This window comes from Ammodytes marinus (assembly GCF_949987685.1).
Source record: "Ammodytes marinus genome assembly, chromosome: 11".
NCBI classification, from domain to species: Eukaryota; Metazoa; Chordata; class Actinopteri; order Uranoscopiformes; family Ammodytidae; genus Ammodytes; species Ammodytes marinus.
The window spans coordinates 24,014,496-24,041,165 of NC_137215.1; the positions used below are offsets into that span (position 1 = coordinate 24,014,496).

At 43.0% G+C, this 26,670-nt stretch overlaps 1 protein-coding gene across 1 annotated transcript in view; it reads right to left on the bottom strand.

The window, feature by feature from the left end:
* Positions 1–26,670, bottom strand: part of adgra1b (adhesion G protein-coupled receptor A1b) — a gene marked incomplete at both ends in the record, with an annotated part of 187,318 nt that overhangs the window by 53,284 nt on the left and 107,364 nt on the right. The window contains 2 exons of the mRNA XM_080036365.1: positions 4,004–4,212; positions 4,784–4,997. Of these exons, the coding sequence (XP_079892491.1) occupies positions 4,004–4,212; positions 4,784–4,997 (423 nt within the window). The remainder of the gene's footprint in view (positions 1–4,003; positions 4,213–4,783; positions 4,998–26,670) is intronic.

Sequence of the window (26,670 nt, forward strand, 5' to 3'; positions counted from 1 at the left end):
TGGGGTGATTTGTGCGACAAGACAACTTTTTTTCCGAAAGCTATATTTCTTAAACAGTTTATTCCAGATCCAAAGTTTTTATTGCCAGGGATGCACAACATCCTGAAATATATGTACATATTTGAGTTGGAGACATAACTGTCAAGGCCTCACTTTAAAATCACTTTGAGTAAAAAGTTGCACAAATCACCCCACCTTCCCCTACTTATGAGACAGAAATAACTCACAGTACAATGTGTCTGCAAAGAAGATGTGTGTGTTTAGGAGGGGTATAAATGTTGTGTGTGTGTGGGGGGGGGGGGGGGGCACACACACTGTTGTGGGCTGTTGTGAAGAGAGATGATGAGGCTGCAGTGCTGTAAACGGGTGAGTCAGCCCTCCCCTTCAGACATACACTCACAGGGCACTTTATTAGGTACAGCAGTTCAATTTCTCATTAACACATATAACTAGTCAGCCAATCACATGGCAGGAACTCGATGCATTAAGGTATGCAAACTTGGACGGGACAACTTATTGAAGTTAAAACCAAGTTACATAATAGGGAAGAAAGGGGTTTTAAGTGACTTTGAACATGGCAATGTTGAGGGTGCCCGAAGGGCTGGTCTAAGTATTTCAGAAATTGCTGATCTACTGGGATTTTCATTCACAACCATCTCTAAGGTTTACAGAGAATGGTCCGAAAAAGGAAAAATATCCAGTGAGCCGCAGTTGTGTGGACCAAAATGCCTTGTTGAAGTCAGAGGTCAGTGGAGGATGGGCAGACTGGTTCGAGATGATAGAAAGGCTACAGTAATTCAAATAACCACTTGTTACAACCAAGGTATGGAGAATACCATGTCTGGACTGAATGCACAACACGTCCAACCTTGAAGCAGATGGGCTACAGCAACAGAAGACCCCACCGGGTGCCACTCCTGTCAGCTAAGAACAGGAAACTGAGGCTACAATTCACACAGGCTCACCAAAATTGGACAATAGAAGATTGGAAAATCATGTCTAGTCTGATGAGTCTCGATTGCAGTTGCGACATTCAGATGGCAGGTTCAGAATTTGGCGTAAGCAACATGAAAGTATGGATTCATCCTGCCGTGCACCATCAACCATGCCACGTTCAAAGTCACTTAAACCCCCTTTCTTCCCCATTCTGATGCTCGGTTTGACTTCAGCATGTTGTCTTGACCACGTCTATATGCTTAAATGCATTGAGTTTCTGCCATGCGATTGGCTGATTAGCTATTTGTTTTTAGAAGCAATGAAAAGGTGTACTGATAAAGAGGCCAGTGAGTGTACATCCAGGGGAAATGCATAGGAGCTATCCGTGGTGCTGAAATCTGGAGCGGCTGCTTTCTAAAAGCTACTAAGTTTGGCTCAGTGCAGGAGAAAAATAATCACAAAATAGAGGCAGTGCTGTTTTTCCAAACCTGACCCACATGAGAAACGATCTGTAGCATAGTTTCAGTGTAACAAGTCGGTAATTGACCTGCTTTCTAATGCGAGAAAAACAAAATGATGCATTTATTACACAGGAGCAATTTTCAAACTCCGCAGCAGGGGGACTGTATTAGGTGCCCAAACAATAGCTGTACAGGGTTGATGCCATTTACTGTTTCCATATACAGACACACACACACATCCAGTTCCAAGTAGGTTATTTGGAATTCTGATCACAAAGCATTGAAGACATAGATTCTCCACCATGTAATGCTTTATAAGTCAAAAGATTTTCATTAAAGTACTTTTTAAAATCCCAAACCTCAGTCCCCAGGGACAATTGTGTTGGTTTGTCATGCTATTTGTAAACTAATCATCTCCACAGACACACACAGACACAAACACACACACACACACACACACACACACACACACACACACACACACACACACACACACACACACACACACACACACACACACACACACACACACACACACACACACACACACACACACACACACACACACACACACACAAACAGGATAGAAAATGTGATAGAGTCTGCATCAACAGGACTTGGATATTGTGCCTTTCAGGCATCCCCCCCCCAAACAACACAGAGCCTTTGAGATGATTTTCTTGCATTATTCATCTTTCAAAGCTGTCATGCTTTGTGGCTAACCCTCTGTCAGTGTGCTCAACATCATAGATGCACCATGAGATGGAATCTTACCACTGTATACCCCAGACAGCAGATCTAAGGGAGATTTCGTCTGTGTCATTTAGAAGAAAGGAAAGGTGATGCAGCTATAGTAGACACTGATGTAACTGCTGAGATCAGGGTGCAAAACCATACTTTGCAGTGGGAGCATGCAAACGCCACTGTCGCCTTTCATTACATTGCCACAGCTGCTGCAAGAACTAACTTTGGTCATGGAGACTTTTCAACTTGGTACACTGATTTTCCATCGGTAGCATATACAACAGGGGCTAACATGGTGTGTCACTGCACTGACTTACACATGCCAGTTTAACTAAGAGAGGCTATAGTACTAAGCGATTCGGCAATAGTGCTAAGCGATTCCTCTCAGTTTGTCATGAAAAGATTATGCAACAGGTCGAGTTCTCGCATAAGCCAGTCGTCATACAGGTAGTATAAGGCTCATTGATAGGATTTACAGTCATTTAGATTGGGGCCAATGATGTCACGAGTCCGTAAAGAGTTGTCCTTTTCTCGGGCACTGCAGAAAGCAGGCGGGTGTGGTGACTGCATTAGTAGACGCGCAAAAAAACCCAGGCGCAAAACGCTCGCCTTGTAAGACCAAAAAGGTGGACATTCATGTAACGGCTTTCAACCGCCGCTATATGAAAACCTTCTATAGCGGTCGGACGTGTCCTGAAGTCATAATCAATCTGCTGCCTGGGAATATTTGACACAATTGCCGATCTCGCTTTATTCCGACAGCCACAAGGTGCCCACTTAGACGGTGCGCCTGCCCAAGCCACCGTGTGTTTGATCGGAAAATACATGCACAATGACACTCTGACATCTGCTCCCCATCTGACAGCAGCTTAACATTATCCACAGACAAGCCCACTCTCTCCCTCCGGTGCACCCCATTTTCCCCCCCTCTGTGTACCCCACTCATTTTATTCCTATGCGGCTTTTTCTCTCTCGAACCAGCCCTATTTGCAACACACGAACAACAACGGGATTGAAACAGCGGCTTCATAAAATATGCAGGTTACAAATGCAACTCGGCAAAGCACCGACATCTCAAGCAAACACTTTTCATGCTCCACCGAGAACTGACCTCCCAGTCTAACGAATCCCACTCTTCGGTAAACATCCGGAGGATTTCTTTTCATCCAAAAAGAGCGGACCAGGCGCAGCGCTGCTCTATGGAGCGACTGGGCGATGCGATGCCATTGCGCTTTTGGTATTATCCTCATCAAATCAATTTGAACAGGCGGACGTCGTCGGGAGAAGGGTGCATCTCAGCGGGCGACTTGAGCGACACAGACGAACGATGCTATGCTTTACAGTCCATCATTTCTCTTTTTTTTGCTCGCTCGGCGATGGTTGCAACCAATTAGCACACCACTTGCGCTCGGGGGCGAATAGCTCCTGACAAGGCGCTCCTTCTCTTGAGCATCTCATCTATTTCAACTGCTGTGCTGCTTTTTGGAAGAAGAAGGGGAAAAAAAAGGTGGCCGACTATAGCCTTTAACACACGCAACTTCTCATTTCCAGGATATAGGAGGGAATATAGCGTGGCGCATTATACTCCAAAGCCAACAAATCCCCCGTAGCGCATTTGAACAAAATCCTTTATGTCTGCGGAAGAGCAACTCTATAGGAAGCTTTAAAAAAAAGTCCCTGCATGAAGTGCTTCTTAAAACACGTGACTCCGTCTATTCCATGGTGAAAAAAAAATAGGAGAAAAAAAAAGATGCATTTGATCCATAATAGGCCCTAAGCAGTGGAAGACGCGTAATGTGTGGGCATGGTGGTGCTAACATGAATGACACTGGTACCACATAGCAGGCTAGTAGACTACTCACCATTAGCACAGCAAAGTTATTATGATGGGTGCAATGAATGGTGGTCGTGTTGCCCCCGGAGCCTGTTATGTGGCAGCCCTCTGCCCTCCAGCCACCGTGTCCATCCAGCAGGTCAAAATCCCAATAGGCGGCGGTGGGGTCTACACCCAGTGCGAAGTGCCTGAGAGCAATAGTAACGGAGTGCACGGCGCTCCCGAGGCTGCACCCATCTGCAAGCATAAAAGCCAAGACATTCAATTAGGGAAACCAAGTGGAAAGTGTGTAAGTGCTCGCCATATGGCAAAAAGGAGAAGAGTGGACATGGGCGCGCACGTTCACATACAACAATCCCGTATGCACAACACATATAGCCCTACACGCGCGCGCATTATGTAGACGGCGAAGTGTCAGACTGTTACTGCAGTTGACGGACTGCTGTGTGAAGTGTTGCAGATAAACTTTAAATGTGAAAATAGAAACTGAAAGTTACCCATTTCTCCAGAAAGAAAAGACACGTCAGTGAAGTGGACACTGTGGTGTGGACACGCATACATTGATTGCATTCATGTATATTAAATAGACTGTATTTGCTTAATTGAGTGTTGATTTATTTTGGCACACTAGGCTGTCAAGCATGGGTGTCAACATGTTGCGCACAGCAAACTACATAGACTGTGCGTGTGGGTGAGTGCGTGCGTGTGTGCGTGCGTGCGTGTGGGTGTAAAGCATGTCTTCCGAGTCGGCATTACAGCGCAGCGTTGACATCACAGGCATGATGATAAACATGGATTTCCTTCTTACCTAATTTGGTGAAAGCAACTGGTGTTGAAACGCTCCTACGCTTCCCATCGTCGGCGAGGTTTGACGAATTCCCCGTGCACGGAAAGAGTTTCCCATTGCGAAACACAATAAACTGCAGCTTGCAAGTGGAGTTATCAACAGATTGCAGCGCAGAGGACGAGATAGGCGTTCCAGCAGCCAGCGGTAAATGGATTGAGGCGACTGCCACTGAGTTCTGCGGGTGGGGAACACAAAAAAAAGAAGAGGAAAATAAAAATTAAATAATGTATTCGAGATGCGCTGGGGGAAAACAAACTAAAGCAAAACAAACTCCCATGGAAAAAAAGACTGACAAATTGCTTTTCCTCTCCGGGAGTGAAGGCGACCATAGACCGCAAGTGACCAAGGGAATGAGAATCACGTTTGAAGCGCTCTAGTGCGCCGATTTGGTCAGGCTCCCTGCCGCAGAGGTGGAAATGGTTCTTACCATTTCAGCTTGAGGGCACATCAACACTGCAGCTTGATTTAAAGAGACAACCGGTCTGACTTTATCTTGTTTAAACCGCTATAACCACCGGAGAACACCCGGAGGGGAAGCAAATATGTTGCAACATTTGGGGAGAAAATGGTTTCTAGGGAGAAAGGCAAGGGCTGGGGTATGTCAAGGTGTAGGCACTCGCCATCTTTGAGTAACAAGTGAATCCAAACTGATCTTGTAAACCTTTTCTTATTGATGTTACTGTGAGCAACTAATATAAATATATCAAAGACTCCCCTAGGCATTCATACACAGAAATCACACCAGAGTTACATTTAAGCTCAACAATCCCTCTGATCAAATCATTTTGCACAATGAAAAAAAAAACACAAAAGCAGTCAGGTGTTTGTGCCGGTCCTGTGCTTAAGTCAGGTTTCAGCCCTTTGAAGCTGCATGATCACAGCTAGAGGAACTATTGCCACAGCTTAGGGTTCAGTGGATTGGAGCCCCTGGTGGAGAGCTATATTGTTCAAGGGTGTGTGTGTGTGTGTGTGTGTGTGTGTGTGTGTGTGTGTGTGTGTGTGTGGACCAGGGTTAGTGCACTTAGGACAGCACAGGCAGCACTTAACCCTGCCAAAAGATCAACTTTAATCACAAAAAAAGCTTCCAAAGCGGCTCTGTCAGCATGCATGACGTATACACATGTGGCCACACACTCCTCTCCATGCATCTTATCATCTGATATGGCTGCACTCAATGGCTCCAATGTGCTGTGCATCAACATTTCAATTAGAGAAAAAAGGAGCAACAGTTTATTTTCAAAGGCAAATTAGTGCGGAGTCAGTGATTCTGGAGAATGCTTGTTATCAAAATGACTGGTCAAAATCAGTACATATGGTTCGCTACCTGTTAGCACTGTGTGTGCGATGGAAAAAATATCCTGTGTTACAGTTTTTTTCGATTGCTAAACCACAGTGGGCACAACTGGAGCGACATGTGCAAAACTCTAACAACACTATGCACAGCAGCAGTTCATGTGGACCAAACTCTAGCTCATTTTTCATTGATTAAACACAATTTTCAAAACTCTACACACTTATCTCGTGGCTTAACCACAACCTGCACATCACTGTGGATTTCCAGCACTTTTTTCAAAACAGAATGGATTTCAGCCTGGTGCATTTCAAACACTGCTGATTGCAATTTCAACTGAAACACTAAGAAAGTTACTTGTTTTAGACTTGTTAGTGAACATACAGTATATACAGTATATATATATTTTTTTTTTTTGGGGGGGGGGGGGGAAATGGACCAATGAAGACAGGTTGTTGGAGGGAGAAGAGTGGCAGTGAGAGTGTGAATGTGTGGAAGACCTAGTAGACATAGAGCTGTATTTTCTGATTACTGTAATTACAGTAAGGGCTACACAGAGACCCTGTTGTGGTCTCTCATTGAGAGAGGCACGGTTGAGGGTGCAAACCAATCTGCAAAGGCGACTGTGGCTCAGGTGGTAGAGCGGGTCGGCCGATGATCAAAGGGTTGGAGGTTCGATCCCCTTGGGCAAGACACTTCACCCACCTTGCCTCGAGTGAATGTCGATAGTTAGCCTGCTATCGGTGCATGAATGTGTGTGTGAATGGTAACGTGGGAAAGGAGAACAGCTCTCCCTTGCAAAAGAGTCTTCGGTCTCAATGGGATTTACCTGTATAAATAAAGGTTAAAAAAAAAGAGATCTAAAGTTGAATCTGTAATACGAATTTTCCAGCAAACAAAAACGTAAGAGTTGCATCCTTACAGTAAATGACAACATTACAGGAATTGTATTTCTGTATTACAATTATAGAATATTTACACAGATAAATATCAATAAAATATAAAATAAAAAGATGTATCTATTGAAGCAAATGTCTGATTTTCATTTATTGTTGTTTACCTAAACATAACTGGTATGTTATAAAATAAACAATTTCATGTGAAATAATTTCACTCTTTCATCAAAGAAAATATTACGTTATTTGTGTGAAGTAACTCAAATTATTCAAAATGTAAAGATTGTCATTTGTGTATTGGGGTTTGATGCTAGTGTTCATACTCTGAGTGTGTTCTGAATGATAGTATGTGTTATCTCAATGAAGCTGGTTCATAGTGTTTGCTGCACCGAGCCTATTTTGCAGGTGAAGTGAACTGTTCAGCTCCAGTGACTGTTGGTAGTGCAGACTGTAGTTAGAGTTTTGCACATTGAGCTACAGTTGTGCCCACTGTGGGTTAGCGATCGAAACAAACTGTAATACACAGCCTAGGCTCTGTATACTGGCATGTTGGGGTGGGCCCCTTTGTTTACATACCTGTTTACAGTATAACATTGGTGATTTTCAGCACACATATACTGTACAGACAGGCATAGCATCATGTTGAGATATTCCAACCCACATATTCACAGATTTTGACATAACGGGATTTTGACAACAAGCGTATCCCTATAATCGCTGACTTCAGCTTTAGCACATGTTGTTAGAAAGGAAAGGCTTTCTACACACAACATCACAGTTGAAGTCTATAATGTATTATGAAACACAGTGGTCCTCTGGGTACCTTCGTCTGGGTAACAAACCTTTTTTATGCACAACACAGTCTGATATCCTCTTTGTTGGTGTGATCTTTGTGTTAAGTGATGAAACGGAAACTGTTGTTTCAAATGAACACAACAAGCAAAGTGATTAACACATTTCTCCAGCGTGAAAAGATTTCCTAGAAAGAAGGAAAACCACTCAGTCACAATCAAACTGAAACATTTCTTGGGCGCTTCTTGAGGGGTTGACACCAGTTTGTAAATGCTGCCACACTGAGAAATACAGAGAGAGAGAGAGAGAGAGAGAGAGAGAGAGAGAGAGAGAGAGAGAGAGAGAGAGAGAGAGAGAGTTATGTGGAGCTGATGGGCTTAATCAATTTTATGTCAACTCGTTTGATGGCTCAATCATCATTCATATGCTAAAGTTACGCACTATAGCTTTAAGTTGTTAGCCTACATTATTGGCTGGATTTTACATAATTGGCCGTGTTTAAATAAAAAATCCTTTCAAAAAGTAAGAACTGGAGCCGATAATGTAATAATATACTTATACAGCTTTATTTTAGTTTGATTTTTTCGGCTATAAAGTATCACATGTCCTCCTTCCTATTGCCTATTTATAATATGCTTAAAGACCTGCCCACACAAACACCCCTGCTCTACATTACGTGGATAACGTTAGAATGCTATTGGTTTAGACATTTTATCACGTCATTGACAAGTTACTACATTGTTGGTTTTTCTTACATTAAAAATGGAAAAGTATTCAATCATTGACGCTTGTGTTATCGGCCATTATTGGCTGCTTCACAACCCCAACTGAGAGCGAATGCATGACAATGATACGGGTTCATACTCATGAAAATTATCACATGCTTTATACAAATGACGTCTGTTTTGTTTCAGCTGTCAATCACCTCACCCTGGAGTGTGAGAGGATCAGCACTTTGAGCCTTGGAGGGGAGGGAAGCTTCTTGGCCAGGATAAATGTGGATGCCCAAATAAATGCCCTTTACACTAATACACGTAGCTGCTTAGTCAGATGGTCAGGCCCAAATCAATGGCGGGGAAAAAAGGTTGGCCAAATGTCTTAATCAAGTCCAACGGGAGCTCCTTTGTCCATTCTTATGTGTTCTCCTGCTTGCTCCATTGACGGGCTGTTTGTTACTGTGATTGTGGGTTGCCCTGGCCCCACTCAGATACAAGAGTCTGGCTTGTTTTGACCGTTGTGGCCCTTCTATTATCTGCCAAAATAATTATATATAGGCGACAAAGAGCCGCGGCGTGCTTAAGACCAATTCCTTTACATTACACCCGTTGACATTTCGGAGCCGGTGGTGATTTTTACATCGGTGGGTTTGTTAGCTATTAGTTTCTGCATTGACTCACTCTTGAAGGTTATTGATTTCCATTCCTCGGAGTGTGTGTGTGTGTGTGTGGAGGGAGAAGGAGAAAGACACAGAGCCATTGCCTTGAAATTTATGTTGCATCATTTCCCTTCTCCAAACAGCTTAAGCCGGACAGTCTGTTTCCAAGAAGTCAAAGGATACAGACATCAGGGATAGAGGCCGAGCGGATTTGAGCCTGGGTGACGATGGAGAGATGGGAGAGAGAGTTGAATATGGGGCCATGGAAGTTAGGCGATTGTCATTTTTCCCAGGGGGTGTGTGAAGTGCTACAAAGGCATATACAACTCGCAAACACAAGCCTTATCTCGTATACTTGTCTCCTCATCTCTTTCAACATCTTTATGGTCTTGTATGTGGTGTATCAGAGGGATTTACAGCCCATAGGGGTTTGCTATGAGCCACATGGCACCCCCAAGGACCTGTTCCAGGCAACATTCTATGTTCCTCCTGAGCAACCCTAACGCTACCATGGGACCTCACACTTCAGAGTTGATTTAGCTGGTTCTACCTCAGCCCAACGAGACACCTCCCTTTTGCAACATGGGCAGCATGCCGTAGCCTTAGTTTCCATAATCACGCACGCGCGCGCACACACACACACACACACCTCCGTCTCGCTCTCTAGCCTCAGGATCATTCCCTCACTACATATACGTTTCCTTACAGAGGGCTTCCAGGTGAATGTCAGCAGTCAATTCCTATTCTAGGCTGTTCCCTCTCGTCTGCCTCCCTCCCCCCGTCCTCCCCCACTTTCTCCTTGATGCACAGCTCTGCCGCAAAGCTGCATAACAGCCTGCAGGGCAAAACACAACAGCCATGTTTGACCGGGGGCAACTTCAACATCAGGCTTAAACATGGCGCCTTGACTTAGCAAGGGACAACACAACTGTGTTTCGAGGGGAGAATTAAAGGTGAAGTAAGCGATTTATTTATGTTAATATAGTGTTAAATTGCTCTTTATTCATACAGCGATCACTTACATAGTGTGCACGTTTCATAAAGCCGATCTCTAAGTCACCCGCTCTGCATGTTATCGGCAAATAAACTTTTCGGGGATCCCAAAATTAATATCAAATCACAAGAGAGAACGCTACAAACCGACACCCGTCTCACTGCCGGTGCACGCCAGAGCGACAGATGGGTGAATGTTTATGCGCCTACAATGGCGGAGCTGTTTGAAGACCGCAGTGCATTAATGTGGTGACGAGGGAGGGGACTGCTAACTGCAGTCAGTGACAGGAAGTTAGCTAAACTGACCATTCCGCTTACTGAACCTTTAAGAGAACTAGTTCAAAAAGACAATGTAATGCACATCGTTGTTCTTGCTGGTGCTGTACACAAATCAGTATTCAAAGAAAGTAAGGAAAGTTTGCAAAACAGCTATATTCTGCGATATATATTAATGCACAAAGCAATGCGGCCTACCTCAAGTTAAGCATTTTCACAGAAATTTGTGAAAAGATGAAGACAAGATTTAAAGATCAAGATGACACATTGATGACCTTTTGCCCTACAAACAGTTACATATACAATTTTAACTAATACAGATAACAATGTTACCTCAGGGGTAACAAGTTTTGCAGTCTCTTGCGTGTGTGACTCTATGCACAACAATGTGAAGGTAACTACACATTTCCAAAGAGATTATCCCATGAATTGTGGCAATTAAGGGAGCCAGATTTATTTTTTTCATTGTGTAATCCAAAATGAGAAAAAGCTACAGTTCTGTGCCTATGCAGATATTTCCAGGAAAGATATCAATGTATTCAGTTGTGCAGGGGGCAACTTAAAAATTAACTATAAATGAAATGAATTCAGCTCAGAGGGCAGCTTGCTGATCCCGGTCGCGGTCGAGAAGAACTGCTGACGAGCCCGATGGAAGATTTGCATAATTTTTTTTTGGTAATCGTTTGGCAGTCCCTGTCAGCGCAGACATGGTCAAAGGCACTGTGACCATGACAAATAGGTAGACATCGAGAACCTTCAGAGGGGGTTCATTTGTACCCGAGATGTTTTAGAGTGTGGAAATAAATCACGGTTTGCTCCCGAGCAACATTCGGCAAGACTGGAGCTTGTGCTGGAGCTACTTTTTAGAGGTTAAGTTCAACACATTTGTATTAGAAAATATCGACAAAGGAAACATAAATCTTCAGATGCGGTTGCCATGGTTTCAGCTTAAAAGGCGTTTTCGTCTTGAGCATAATGTAATGTTGTAGCGGTGTTAGCATTACTTATCAAGAGGAATGTAACAGTCCTACAAGGTTGCCATGCCAACACGGGTATGTTTAACTCCAGCCAGGCCGTGTTGGTTAGAGGAGGAGGAGCTGCATTTGAGCAGAGATCAAGCAGGAGATCAGACAATCCTTGGAGAGGCAGAGCTGTGCGTCAGCAGTCAGCTACACACTCTCCCCGCGTCAGCTCTGACTCAAGCTGCTGTCACATCACAGGGTTGTGTCTCAGCAAAAAACACATACAAGAGACTGCAACAGATGGACAAAAGTGTTTGTTTGAGAAAGTTATTGAGGATTACAAATGAATTCATTTGACGCATGAATATTTGAGATATGAGCTGCAGGGGGGATTATTGTTGAGCCAACTTGAGCTGTAAGACATTGAGACAAAACAGATCTAAGAAGGGAGATTTTTTTCAGCATCAATTCACGCTGAACATTACTCTCTCTAAACTGTTAGCCCATTGGACACTGTCAGTTTCTTTCATAGCAAAAAATAAAGTGCAAGAGTTTTTCTCATCAGTCTCCAGATGCAATGTCAAGGTAGCCTACATTGCCGTCATTGGTGAAGGCAAAGATGACTGTGGCTCAGCACGGAATGTCCTTTCAAATTATGTTTCCATTCAGCACTGTAATGGTAAGAAACAATTTGGGCAAACATTACTCTGAGTCATCTCCTGTTTACTCTAACATGGGCCAGTTCATCCAAATCACAAAATGACACATTCTAATTTACCCCTTGTGGTGTCAAGCCATGCAGATAGATTCTGTTTAATGTGCAGCGCTTCTAAGATATCCACCCAGGGATGGATTACCGCACAAGGGCTCAGGGGGGCCCTTAGTCAGAGATACTGATAGTAACTTTTCATGTTGCATATAGTCAAAGAGTAGCCTGGTGCTACCAGACCATCGTACTTCATTTCATTTGTACAGAAGGTCTGGAACTGCTGTAATTGGCAAACGTTCACTCACTTGGAGGCGGGTGTCTGTTGAAGTTTAAAACTATTGGATCTGCTCAGTGCCACTCTGGATTAGCCAACCAATCGCGTTTGGTTGTGACGTATGTCATGAGCCGGCTTCTGACGGTGCGTTCCAGTTGTACAGGGAACTCGGAAATTTCCGACTTCACTACATATTGTAGTCTATGGATCTACCGGTACCTGGCAACGGTAACTTGCTAGAGCCTAACGTTTAGTTATTTGGATGAGAAAGGTTGTAGGCGTCCATACTTTCCCGAGCAGATGCACTGGAACACAGACAGGTCGGAACTCGGAACTACCAAGTTGGAAATCTCCAAGTTCCGAGTGTAAAGGAACGCAGCATTCAACTGAAACTGGAGCGCGACTTTGACGTCATCGTTCTCAGCCACTTCCTCTGTTCGCTGATTGGACACTCAGAAATTTGTTCGAGCAAAATCCCACTAATACGACCCATCCCCAGACTGACTACTGAAGGGAAAATGAAATTTGGGCGGAAGTAGGTGGGTGGGCGGAGCCAGGCTAGTCAAAGAGCTCAGCCACTCATGTCAATAACAGGGTCCAACAAGGAATAGCCTAAGGATATTCATTGAAATGTAACAAGAAAGAAATCATCATGGGCCCCTAAACTAGTAGGGGAGAAATACAAAAGCAAGAGCAAAACAACAGCATTAGTATCTCTGTTAATGAGGATGCTTTCCGATACAACTGGGCAAAGCAGCAAATACAGGCGCATTCATCAGTGGGTCATATGCTCAATCACCATTGTTTTAAAACACTATTTGATGGCTAGGAACTTAATAGACAATACATTAGATGTTAATGCGATGGATTACATCTTCACATAATTGAGTCTTGGTAGTTTTCCCTCTGGATTTATCTGTAAATGCTTTGACTTAGTTTTAAAGGCAGTTTAATGTGAAACAAATGTCTGGTATCTGAGAGTGCAGGTGAGGTGAGGACACAGCCGCGATAACATGACATGTGTGACATTCTATTCTCTCAGTGCTAGTGAGAAGAAAGAGTAAAGGGTTTGGATGCGTCATCAAGCAAATGACATTGATATTCTTGTCCATTCGAGGTGAGGAAATGGATCTCCAGCAATGCACCCACAGAGAGAGAGAGAGAGAGAGCCAATGACAACCCCTGAGCCTTTTATCTATTCATATATTCATTCTCTCTCTAAACCATCCATTACCTGCTTATTCACCAACAAGATCACTCTGAATAATGCCGAACGAGTTATAATTGGCCTGTTTGTGAGTAAGGCATGACTGGCATCCAAAGAAAAATACTCAGAATTTGGTCCGTAACTATAGAACTTTTTACCATTGGGTTGAGTAAGGCACAAACACAAATAGATGTGCGGTCTTGCTTTACCGCCACAAGATTTTCTCTCCCATGCTCAAACTTCTGGAGTTTCAAATTGAGCTGCCGGGCAGAGGGACCAGATTAATGGGGAGTCATTTGGCGCAGCAATAACAGTTGACTATCACAGAAAGAGGGTGTGCTGGCACTGCATGAAACTCATAACTTCGGATTAGTCCACAGGGTCCTGTCCTCTCGATGGTGGATTACCAACCCAGTCTCACAGTTAAATGTGTAATGGCTACGTTTGTCCACAGCGCAAGATTTAGTAGTTTCACAATTAAGACCTTGAAATTGTGACATAGCTACATTTCCCCCCCTATTCATTTATAATGGACAGCGTTCATGTCACGTGACTTTCAAGTCCTCCCGGCAAGCTGTGGCCGCCATTGCCACAGCTTTTATTCTGATGATTTTTAAGATGTATAAGCTATTAAATGTTTTTTTTTTCTAAAATTGTTAGCGAGAAATGTGTGTCTTACTTTCACAATCTTCACTCAGTGAATGTGTACGATGTAGTTTGATGGTTATCACGAATATTATTCTGTACATCGCCAAGAAAACGTTAAAATGCAACATTTATTTCTGGTTGATATGCTGGTTGTTATGACGCTTGTGACGCGTGAGCTATTTTTTTTAACTCCCAGATCAGCCTTTACTTTTGGCTCAGTGGTCCAATGGAGAAGAAGGGCAATACTGTGATACAGTACAATCGAGTTCACGTTCAGTCACTAATTCATCAGCGCATTTCTCACTTCTGTTCAATCTGTCGGACGTTGTTATTACAGACACACTGCGTCTCCAGACAGAAACAACTGCAGTGCACTGATATCACAAACAGTGGATTTGAACATAAAGTGTGCATTCCACTTGAACAATGTGATTAAAGCAGATCTCCAGTTTGAGGAGTGAGAGAGGGGGGGGGGGGTAGAACCATGGCGGTCTCCTTTGGGCCTTTTCAGATTGTAATAAGAGATTCGGCTCCGAGGTGAAATGAGTGTGAACTGGTGAGTGTGCGTCGCAGATTGAATCATTCAATTACTTTTCAGGGCGCTATTTGATTTTTTTTTTGTGTGCGGTGCTTATGACAAGCCTCTCAGTTTTGGCAAGCCATGGCCAGGGATTGATCTCACAAAACGTATGCCACCAAGCCGTTTGAGGGGGAAAAAAGTGAACTCTCCAAATTGACTGTAGAGAAAATAATCATGCTGTGACGTGTAACCCTAGCAATCCAATTGCTGTAAAAACAAACAAAACACCTACACACAGATATAGACAGGAGATTAAGGATGTGCACCGTATCTCCTTGCCATGATGTATAGTGTGTATTAGCTGCTAGTAATAACCATATAGATTTGTTGGCCTACGGTGCCTACTCCAATGTATGATGCAGCTGATAGAAGGTGTAGCTGGCGCTGTCTAAGGGTCTCCATGGTAACCTGCTTATGAAATCTGAGTGACTTAACGATTTCTCCCTCCACAGTGGCAGAATGTGTGTGTGTGTGTGTGTGTGTGTGTGTGTGTGTGTGTGTGTGTGTGTGTGTGTGAAGTGCTACAAGGATCTACATGAATATGCATGACTGTGGGGAGGTCATTCATCAGCAAAAACCAGAGGAGTATTACGTCCCATGCCGTGGGATGGCTGGCTAGCAGGATGGCACTTGGTAATATGATGAAGCACCCCTCTCAACCTCCTCTTCAGCACAGATCAAACTGTTAAGATGTTTGTATATAAAAAAAAGCCAATGTAATTGAATTTGTATGTGTGATTTGATCCCCCCCCTCCCCCCCGCCCTGAGGCATGATGATGCAAGGGAGCTACTCATTAACCATAACTGAACACATGGCACCGTCTCTGTATCCTATACTATATTGTCCCCTGCGTCGCACCTAAACACCTACTCACACACACACACACACACACACACACACACACACACACACACACACACACACACACACACACACACACACACACACACACACACACACACACACACACACACACACACACACACACACACACACACACACACACACACACACACACACACACACACACACACACACACACACACACACACACCTGCTGTATGGTGTAAGTGAATGAGACGCTTGAAGGGGTAGAAGGGGTTGTGGCTGTCTGCGAAGCAAAGACAAATCACGCTGGGGAGAAAGTACAAAGCCTTGGAGATGAATCACCTCCATGCACACACATGTCTAAATAACATAAATGGGCTTAAACGTACAGTACATAGGGCCACATCGCTGTGGTATAGCATGCAACAGGCTGACTGCTCACGATTGAACCCCATATATTCTGAAATAATATGAATATACACAGTATTTCATAAATGAATATTTGAACATTTAAATGGAGGTGTTGCCTAGCTTAAATCTTTTAAAGCTACCATTAGCATTGTTTTGTCTGGATATGGGATTGTCAATGGGCTGTTGAGCCCTTGAGCATTGTCAGGGCAGATCTAGCGAATATGGGAAGGAAATGAAAGCCCACAAAAGAATAAGAAGGAGAGTGTTGTGCAATCATTGCTTCTTCTCACCATAATGAACTCCTTCCTATCATCCCTCAGCTGCACCAAATAAAACTACAACGGCTTTGGTGGTCATCTTTATCTCATCTGGGTCATAATGAACTCACTGGCAAAGATGAAAAAAGTTAATCACGCTCCTACATCGTTTGTAATTTTTCATCAGATATTATGGAATCCGTGAAGGTACATTTATGATACCTTGACATACAAACGTATGCCAAGGCATATGTCTTCACCATACACACAAGGAGGATAGGGTAACAGAAACCCCTTTTATCACAGACCGACAGGATGGAGCTCAAGTCTTGATCTGGAAGTTGTTCCAGACACTGCAGAGACTTCATCACATAGCTAAATGCACTCCTTCTGGTTTGAGCTATTCCCTCTTTAAATGCTCAATCTTTAGCAATAAAAGCAAAAGTATGAAAAGACAACGACGTTGATTCTTGAACTAAAAAGGTCAATTCCTAACTAACTTTCCCAGACCCACAGAAAGGTCAATCATATTAATGTTAATTAGGTGCATTGGGATCAGAATCAGAATCCTTCCAAGGTTGTAGACTCACAACTGTATCGGACTAAGATACTGAACCTGTTAGCTTTAGACTTGACTAACTCAAACCAGTCTTGCCACTGGACTTGCTACTTCACTTAGATGTTTGACTCGGGACAAGATAACTAAGTCCAAAAGCAGCCAATCACCTAGAACCTATAGGATGGTGCTGCCAGTGTTGGTTGTCTCTCTTTACTTCGGCCTATTCTGATGGCAACTTGGATCAGATCAATTATCCTCGGAGAACAGACCCGTTTGACGGTCCCTCATTTGGATTGTTTTCTTTTGTTAGAGAATGTACACCTTGTTTATGGTAAGCATTCAATTAATCTGTCTCCGATCCAGTTCAAATGTGTTGATGTGTACACAGGCTTCATGGCAAAAGCAGCATGTCTGCAGCGCAGCAACAGCTTGTCAGTCCTCCATCTGTGTCTACACAGCATGCATTCACACACAGTATTGAGTGTAAGATCACCCACATTTTGGCAGTGTTCACAACCAAACACACAGTCACTTAGGTAACGAGTTAAACAAAAGCAAATAGACTGAACGGGCTAGAAAACACTTCAGGTTGTGGCTACATTAGTATAGTGCATGTTAAGTTGTACTGATTTAAATAGAAGCCTATCTGTTCTGCAGGCGTGTTTGAGAGATGACTGAAAAACCTGAAATGTGAAATGTTGAATGCCACCTTTGAAGGAGTAGTTTGAAATTTTGGGAAGAACTTCAGTCCCCTTTTTTCCAAGAACTCCCATAAAAGCATGAATTTATCTTTTAAAACTTTAGCTATTGTATCAGATCAACTAGCAAAGTATATAACTGTTAATTACTTAGTTTTTAAAGCTAACAGTTTCCATATGTTTTAGTATATATGCTAAACTAAGCTAACCTCTGACACATGGTTCCAGCTTCATACTTAATAAGCAGATATTAAATGGATATGGGTCTTATCATCTATAGGCTTATAATTGATAATCAAATCATACATTTCAAGTATTTTTGGATTCAAGACAGTTTATTTTTCACAAGTGATAGAAAAACATTACATTTTGCAATGACTGAGAATTACTGCTCTGTCCAAATTATATCAATCGATGTGTTTGTTATGCACTTCTGATGTACTAGTCCACGGCTGCTGTTTGGTATTCTACACAAGGCTCCCCGTCTTGATCAAGCTGAGGAATCCAAGACACTTCACTGCTAGCGACGCAAGGAAGGAGGATTTATTGGAGCGCTCTTGTGCCTCAAACGCACATCCCTTTAATCGATGTGTTGAAGCATTACCATAATCAGCTCACTGGCTGTTTGGCTTTCCCCCCCCATCCCCGCTTCATGTTTTGATCAATGAAGGTCCCGTCCATAGTCAACCCTGCTCCCCCCCCCCCTCAGCTACAGTGGGACCAGAGCCAATTGATAGGCTTTGTATTCTCAATCAAGAATCAGTCAGGCAGCAATAGCCCTAGTGTCCTGATGGTGATGGCCGTGATGGGCATCTCATTTCTCTTAATAAGATGAAAAAAGATGATGACCCTAGCTTACTTCGAGCAAATGAAATCCCCAGGGATCTGCACTCGATTCGTCAGCCATTTAAGCTGTTAAACAGGGGGTAATACGCTGGTGTCAATCTACTGCCTGCATAGGGGCGCAATCACAGGAAAATGCTGACCCAAACCATTTGGTGAAAGGGGCTGTCTCTGAGCTAGTGACCAAATAATGGATTGTTTAATAGAAAGAATATTTGGCAACATATGTTTTTGATACCCAAAATAAATAGTTGCAGTCCTGCTAGCAAGGTAGAGTGAGTTGATAATGTGTGAACCCATAATAAATTACTGTTGTGATCAAATTATCTCCACAAAGATTTTTACCAAGTCAATGAAAACCCTGAGCATTTTGGTGGGAACTTCATGGCGCTCCCTGTTTACTATGAGCTAGGCTCCATTCCATCATGAGTCTTTTCATTCATTTTTCTACTTAATCTGGCACATTTTCCTCTCTATTTGTTGCCAAGAACATAACAACAAGTGCAACGTTTTACTTCTCTTCGACCCGGGTACGAGGTCATTGCTTAAAATGAATGGCTTTACATAATAATGTCCGTGTAAGATGTCAATTCACCACTGAATTAATTAATAACCACTGAAATAAATGGACAGATGACTTGGAAGGGGCAGCGTTACCTCAAGCCAATACCCACGCTCATCCATCTACAGAGCCCCCACTTGGCCCAGATTTGCATCAGACAAGAGGGCGCACTTTGAAGATTTTGCCTCAAAAAGTGATTAGCTGGGAGCCGGCCATGTAAAACCAACAGGGACCTATTAGCCGTCCCACTTAGTGTACAAAGTGACCACGGAGAGAAAAAGACAGAGGGAGGGTAGAGGTCTTTCATCAAAGATTTGTTTTCATCCTGATTAGGAAACAAGCAAAGTAATGGTATTAACAAAGCACCAACCTTTGTCTCCTCGCCCCCTTTAACACAAGCTTCAGAATGCTTCAGTACATCCTCGATCCAAGCTTTAGAGCCTCCAAAAATGTAGAAATGAGAGATTTGAAGAGATTCTTTTTTTATTGATTTTTGTGCTTGTTCCAAGTTGGACCTTTGCAGTTGATGATTTAGCTCTCCAGCAGAGTTTTGGAGCACGTAGTTTGGTCTTTTTTTCCACAGAGGAGTACACATCAATTCTTTAAAAGCTCCACACTCTCCACACTCGAGCACCACTTAAGTATATTTTCCGTATGCACACTGGTCCCTGGTCAGTGATGGCTAATACTTTTCAGTGACCGTACAATAAAATCAAGGCAAGGCATTACAATGTGGTGGAGGGCACACTTATTATAGTGAAAGCCTGGGGTGTAACATACAGTCCTATTCAACCCATTTCCACTGTAATTATAGAGTCATTAAAAAGGTAGGTGGCGGTAAAATGTGTTATGTGTCATTGTTGTCAGTAATTACTTGTTACCCGATATGTCAAACACATTTGAACTGTAATTTGAGGGCTGTGCAAAAGTATTTCCTTAAACTGTTGTTTTCATAAGATTAAAATATCTGTCATCCAGGGAGGGCTCCTTGAACTGAACAAGAATAACAGCTAAATAACAATAGCATTATGTTACGGCCGGCCATCCCAGGCTCGTTCACCGGCCAGTAAACATTAAAATAAGCCAGACAAAACCAGGAATCAAAATAATTATGTGATTTATTAAAAACAAATCCCACAACACAACTCAAGAAGGAGGCTGCAAAAGAAAAAGAGGTAAACGGGAGGAAGACCTGGGGCAGCCACAGTTGGACTACAGTATTGCCCAGGCCTTCCTCCAACTAAACTATGCCCCTGCCCTTCTAAAAACTACGGTAAAAATAAAGATAACACCACCTAGCAGCCCCCCCATTAACTAAACAAACCAACTAAATAAACCGCAAGCAGCCGCAGCAGGTCAGCAGCCGACCGTCCTCCAGTCAGGCAGGCAGAGAGAGTGAGCCAGCCGCCCAGGCCACGCCTTTAAACTCTGCAGGATTGGGAGCACCTGCCCCCAATCAGGGCCCACAACACCTAAGAGAGAGAGAATGAAGGAGGCAAGAGGAGGGAGGAGCAGAAATGTGGGAGCGCGTAACACGCGTGCAAGGACATATGGCATAGCATTTCCATGAAGAAGTGGTGAAGGCAATGGGGATGTGGTCGTGGGGGTGGCCGGTGATTTATACCAACAGGCCCATTGCTGCTGTCCCCTCTGTCCTGAGAGAGACACTATCTAGCTGTTTGTCTGCGACCCTTTGACCCTCTGGCTACCACGGTTAGCCATCTGTAGCTCCATCAGGTTAAAGAGCTTGCCATATGGCCTCGGCAAGAGACGATATGTCACAAGATCGGAGCTACATGGATCTCAGGGGTGGGGGCTAATTGGTCACTTTATGGCAGCGAGTCTGTCTCGGGCACTCACTTTAGATGAGGTTAACGCTGTCATTAACACGTCATTAAAGCCAGAGCATCGACGAAGCAGCAATGTTAGGGTGGAAATAAAACAATTCCTTCTTGCTTCGATTTATCAGTCAAGAGAAGTACAGCAAAATATGTGGATTCTGCACTTTTGCTGCACCAGGTTTGACACATTTACGTACACATGAACAACCCGAAAGTGCATGAAGGCTGCAGGTGAGACGAAGAGAAACCATCTCAACGAGGCCATGGTGGTGATGTGACATGCCTCCTTCAAAGAGGCTGCTTAAAAGTGAGCCGCAAACTTGCAGCCTCCAGGGAGATTTCTATGAGAATGGATGCCTGACAGTGGCTAGCACCAGCTAAACGTTAGTTCCACTCCAGGGATGGAACTGCCTTTTCTATGTCAGTGTAAATGTCATTTTCACTCAGCGAAAGCACCTTAGGTACCTCTTTGCCTCCGATCCTGGATTAAGACGCCAGAGAGATTTGTCAGTGAGAGTAATACAGAAACACAGAGATGATGTGGGGAATTAAATCAGTGTGAAACTATTTGTGGAAATGTTTGCTTATGTGCATGGGCTCTATAAAGATGGGAGAATATAAGATTCAACCGCAAATCATGAAAACAAGTGTTGATCATAGTGAATTTCCATTATCGGGTTATTCGTGAATCGTAATTGTGAATATCCTCACATAAGTGACTTGAAGGAAGCCGTCTTACTCATTAACATACAGCCCTATATTTATTTTGAATTGCCTCAAGAGGGAAGAACATCTTTCTATTCATTCAAAAATCTGAAACATTTCACCATGGTGGCACAGACCACTATATAATATCTGTTTCCTAACAAAATGTAAGACCTATTTTAAGCAATTATTTTGGCCATGATTTACATTACATTTTCATATTGCCCAATGCCTCATAGGCATCATGTTTGCACATTTTAGAGGTACTGTATAATCTCTAATTGGTCCCATTGGATCAAAATGCTCATACAATGCACTGCTCTCCATCCCTACAATACATATACCATTGAGGGATGCAATTTTACACAGCTAATATTTTAGGTTTAGATTTGAAAAGCCTGTTTAAGCTCAGCATCAATATGGAGCTTCAGAGTTGACCTGAATATCTCCCTGATGAGTTCAAAAGATTTTTAATTTAACTTTTCATATTGTCTTTTGTTTTTACTGTACTCTTACTGGGGCTCACACTGAGTGACTGTTAGACAGAAATGCTGCATCATCATTGTATGTAGGCCTATAATTTTTTCGTTCATGTGTTGTTTGATAACATGTACAGTAGATAAAATAAAGTAACCTGATTCTGAATCAATATTTAAAGTAAAATGTCTCAGACATTGAACACTTACATGTATTCAAAAAATAATAGTTTAAAAATGAATACAAAGTTAAATGACTTGTGAGATTGTATCATTTTATAATGCACCAAGGGAGCAATTGGCAGGAGGCATTTCTACCTCGCCTCTTCAGCCAGAAGCAGATATGTAAAGGCCTTTCCATTGACGTGGCAGTAACTGTGGCGGTTCCCTATCTCCACCGCAGAACAACATTTCACTTTATCTCCATGACCTTCCCTAGACAGACCTCCATCCCTGGTCAGGGGAGAGAGAGAGAGAGAGAGAGAGAGGGGAGCGCTGGATAACACACAACTGACTCCTGGTGAGATCTTAAACACCGTTGACCTTTGTTTGCACCCCATGGGAACTCCAGCCGAGCTCTCTATCTACCAGAAGTAACCTAACACACTCTGCCATCCATCTCTTTCCTCAAGGCCAAGGTGCATCGCGTATGTGCGGTCTCATTTACAACTAAAGCTCCCTCCAAAGCTGCCAATCCAGGCCAAAGTGCACTCCAGGGGCTGCAGGGCCCAGATACATGCCCCCAAACACTCCAATGTGTGTAAACAGGCGCTGTCAATCAATGCTCCTAGAGGGCACAATAGTGTTGTCAGTATAAAGCCATGGTAAGACATTTTGTCCATATACAGTCTCTTTGCTGTGCTCTGCTCAATAGCCAGATTAGGTTAAGACACTGATGAGGGGGTAACTATATTTCTAGTGTAAGCCCTGCATGTGTGTCTTGGTTGTTTAAACAATGCATTGCAATAAATACATAATAATGTAAGGTCTTACTTATATTTACTAACTGCCAAAACACAGGATGGGAGCCAAAAGAAACACAATGTATTTGTCAGACCGCAATCATTCATATTAAAAGCATATACAAAAAAAACAACAAAAAAAACTGGGATTTTCTGCATGTTTTTGTCAGCTGATCACAACTTTAAAGGTATGCTGGGTATTGCAGATATGCAGATAGTTCTTCTAAAGATAAGATATATAAAACTAGCATTACCGCTTGGCAGGTATATACAAAACCTCTGCAAGGTACAGTATATAACGCAATGCTTTTGAGAAGGTAAAGCTCCGAAGAAGGTACCTCACAATATGTTAGGTTGCCTTAATTTTGACAAAAAATACCTCAATGCATTCTTAAAATATTGTGCTCACAAGATTTGAACTATGACCTGCAACATCTAAAAAGTGGATCTTCAAGCACAAATGTGAGTTTGTGCAAAATATTGCGAAAGTCCCTCAAAGCATTCTTGAGATATTGCTTTTAGAGAGCATAAGTTCACAGTGACCTTGACTTTTGACTTCCCAAATCTACTCAGTTCAGCCTGGAGTGTGTGCTTAATGTGACAAACATTCAGTTTATTCTTAAGTCGAAGACATTTGTGCAAACTTGGCCCGAACACAGACGGAGACGGATAACCGAAAACATAATGCCTCGGGCCTTTGGTTATCGCTGGCGCATGGCATAAAAGAAAATGTTTGAGGGCCAGAAAATGATCAAATAGGGCTATAATTAGGGCAGATGTGATACTTCCAAGATGTTACAAAAGCCAATAGACCCAGACTGAGAGTATTTGACCCTGGCCCAAATTTGAACCTGTCAAATGGGATGATGCCTCAAACGACCCAAAAGAATGAGGAGAACATCATCGATACAAAATGCCCGCCTAGTTATGATATCCATAGGACGTCCTGCATCTGCAGTAAGAAGAGAGCAGCCTTGAGAAACTCGTCCAAAAAAGTACTGAATAAGGAAATCTATGAGACGGCCTGCACTGAATAGGAATGAGGGCATTAGGATAAATATAGAACAAAGATACTTTTTTGGAGGACAGATCTTTCAAAGCAGGGTAAGCTGAAAGACTGCAACGAGGACCAACACACAGAACTTTGTATCTTCTTTAAAACTGTATTCTGACGTTTGGTTTCACATGTATGTAATCCAGTTCATTGTCAAAAGCCTGGTCACAATGAACACTACAGTGTAAAGGGCACACCTTCATGTGTAAAGTTTGGATCTACGTGCTTCTGTTTTTTATGTTAATTGACTGTTCACCACCGCGGTGCGACAACAGAGTGTAGTGTTTTCTTCTGCTACATTATTCATGGGCTCGAGGAGAGGCTTGGCTCCATGTTTGGCACTAGCTTGTTTTGTTTAGCGTCCCCTGTTGCATGGGCCCTATCCAACCCCCACTCCTCACAATATAAATTCTTAAATCGACAGCCGCACACACGCTCACAAACCCAAAGCTCCACTCCTGAGCCGCAGGGGCAAAGGGCTGGAAACAAGTTGAGGTGGATCCCGTCTGTGTCCTCACACTCTGTTTACAGGAACACACGACGCTGATTAATGGAGATAATCAGATAACTGACTTTTAATGAATAAATTATGACTGGCTTCATCGGGACGCACTGGATTTCCCCTCCGGAGGTAAAGAAGAGTGCTTAAACACCATGTATTTGCTTCATATTCAGACTATATGATACTTTTGCCATAAAACAATATGATGATATATGTCAAATTTGCCCCCACATTTTCCGCCTTTAAATTTGATTCATAGTTATGCTCTCTATAACATGAACGCAGGCATAAATCAAAGCACCACAGAGAGAGATTCGACCATTTTCAGCAAGGTCACCCACTAAAACAAGGAGAGCGTGAAGTCACTCACCCAGGGCCAGAATAAAATCATTCACCACAATGTTATTGATTGAGGCTGCATCTTGGGGAGGACAGATTGGTTTTTTTGACATGGTACTCTCTCCGATATCAAAATATGTCTGCCGTGACCTAAGGCTATAGAGGAGGAGCCAAAATTGAAAATCAGTGCTTCGACAAGTTAAAGCCACATCATCTGGAGCCAATTGTCTTAATTGGAGAGCTATCTCGAGTGTGGATAGCAATAAAAGCCATTAAAAAAAGAGCTGCAGTCTGTGTCGAGGGTGTTATTGGAGTGTGCTTACACAGATGTGAGTAGCAGGAAAGAGACCATAAGTCGAGGAAAAGAGGGCTGTTGTTTGGTTGGTAGGATCGGTGGGCAGGAGGGCAGTGGTGGGTAAAACTGATTTTTATTGAACCATTAAATCCCCAGTGCCAAACGTAATGTGAGGGTTTGTGTTGCTCTGCCACCATTATCTGCTAACAACCCTGTCGCTTTGGGGCCTCTCCTGATACAAATAGAGTGGAGAGACATTGGGCAAATTAGAACAACACCGTGTTCAATCTACGCAATTATGGGGCCGTTAACATTAGCACGTCTGACTCCTTTAATGTCAAGCAAACAGAGGCATCACTCAGGTAGCTCCCAAACCTCATCACAGAGGAGACACAGGTGTAGAGCCAAACACCAAACACAAGAGAGTAATATTGTGACGAAGCGACAAGTGAGAGACAGAGTAATAGACAGTGTGGAAGGGAAGGGATAGGGACAGATAGAGTCTTGATGAGAGTGGGCGGATGTGTGTGTGTGTGTGTGTGTGTGTGTGTGTGTGTGTGTGTGTGTGTGTGTGTGTGTGTGTGTGTGTGTGTGTGTGTGTGTGTGTGTGTGTGTGTGTGTGTGTGTGTGTGTGTGTGTGTGTGTGTGAGTGTGTGTGTGTGTTTTGGTTCGGGATTGTGTGTTTGAGAGCGCGACCATGCATGTGCAGAGCTCAGAGGATAAGTGCACATTGAGCGACAAGGGACAGGTCGCATCACCATAAAATGTAATCTATTAAAGCTTATCCCAGACAAGATCGCTATATCTAAATTCATCTCAGTCTGTCAGGGCCTGTTCTATTCCCAATGCTGTGGCGCCATAATGGGATGTGACAGTCCATGTCCTCAGGAATGAGGAAATAAGAGATCTCTCTGTCACATAGCCGTGTTATTTTCATGAAGCCGCTTGCCCCATAAAGACACAGAGTAGCTGGACAAACACACTAAAGAATTCAAATAGTTAATTATGGATTTAGTGTATACAGGTGCATAATGCCTTGAGTATAAATCAGGATTGTTATTGTAATTATAAACATTATTCTTTGCAAGTAATAAGAAAATCTTCCCCGTGTTAACTCATATCTGGAATTAATGATATAGTTAACATCCATGACAGGTAACAGTTTACAGACTGGTGTTGTACCTACCACAGCTGTGCCCACACATACAGTAGCTCTTATGTGCAATTGAGGATTATTTGTAAATATACTTTGGTTGATCTCACTGGTTGAACTCATGGTTTTACCCTGGGAATATATTTCTCTCCTGTGTTGCCTGTTCCTCTTAGGGAACAAGTCTGCTATTGAGTTCAACTCTAATTGATCAGCCACTTCAACTTTTCTTCAATGTCAAAGTCTGATTTTTCACAGATTAGTTTATCATATCTGACCAATGATCTTTCTGCTTGCATGCATGGAACAAATTGGTTTCTGGGATGCTGTTCTATAAATATACAGTAACTTCTATCCGGTCA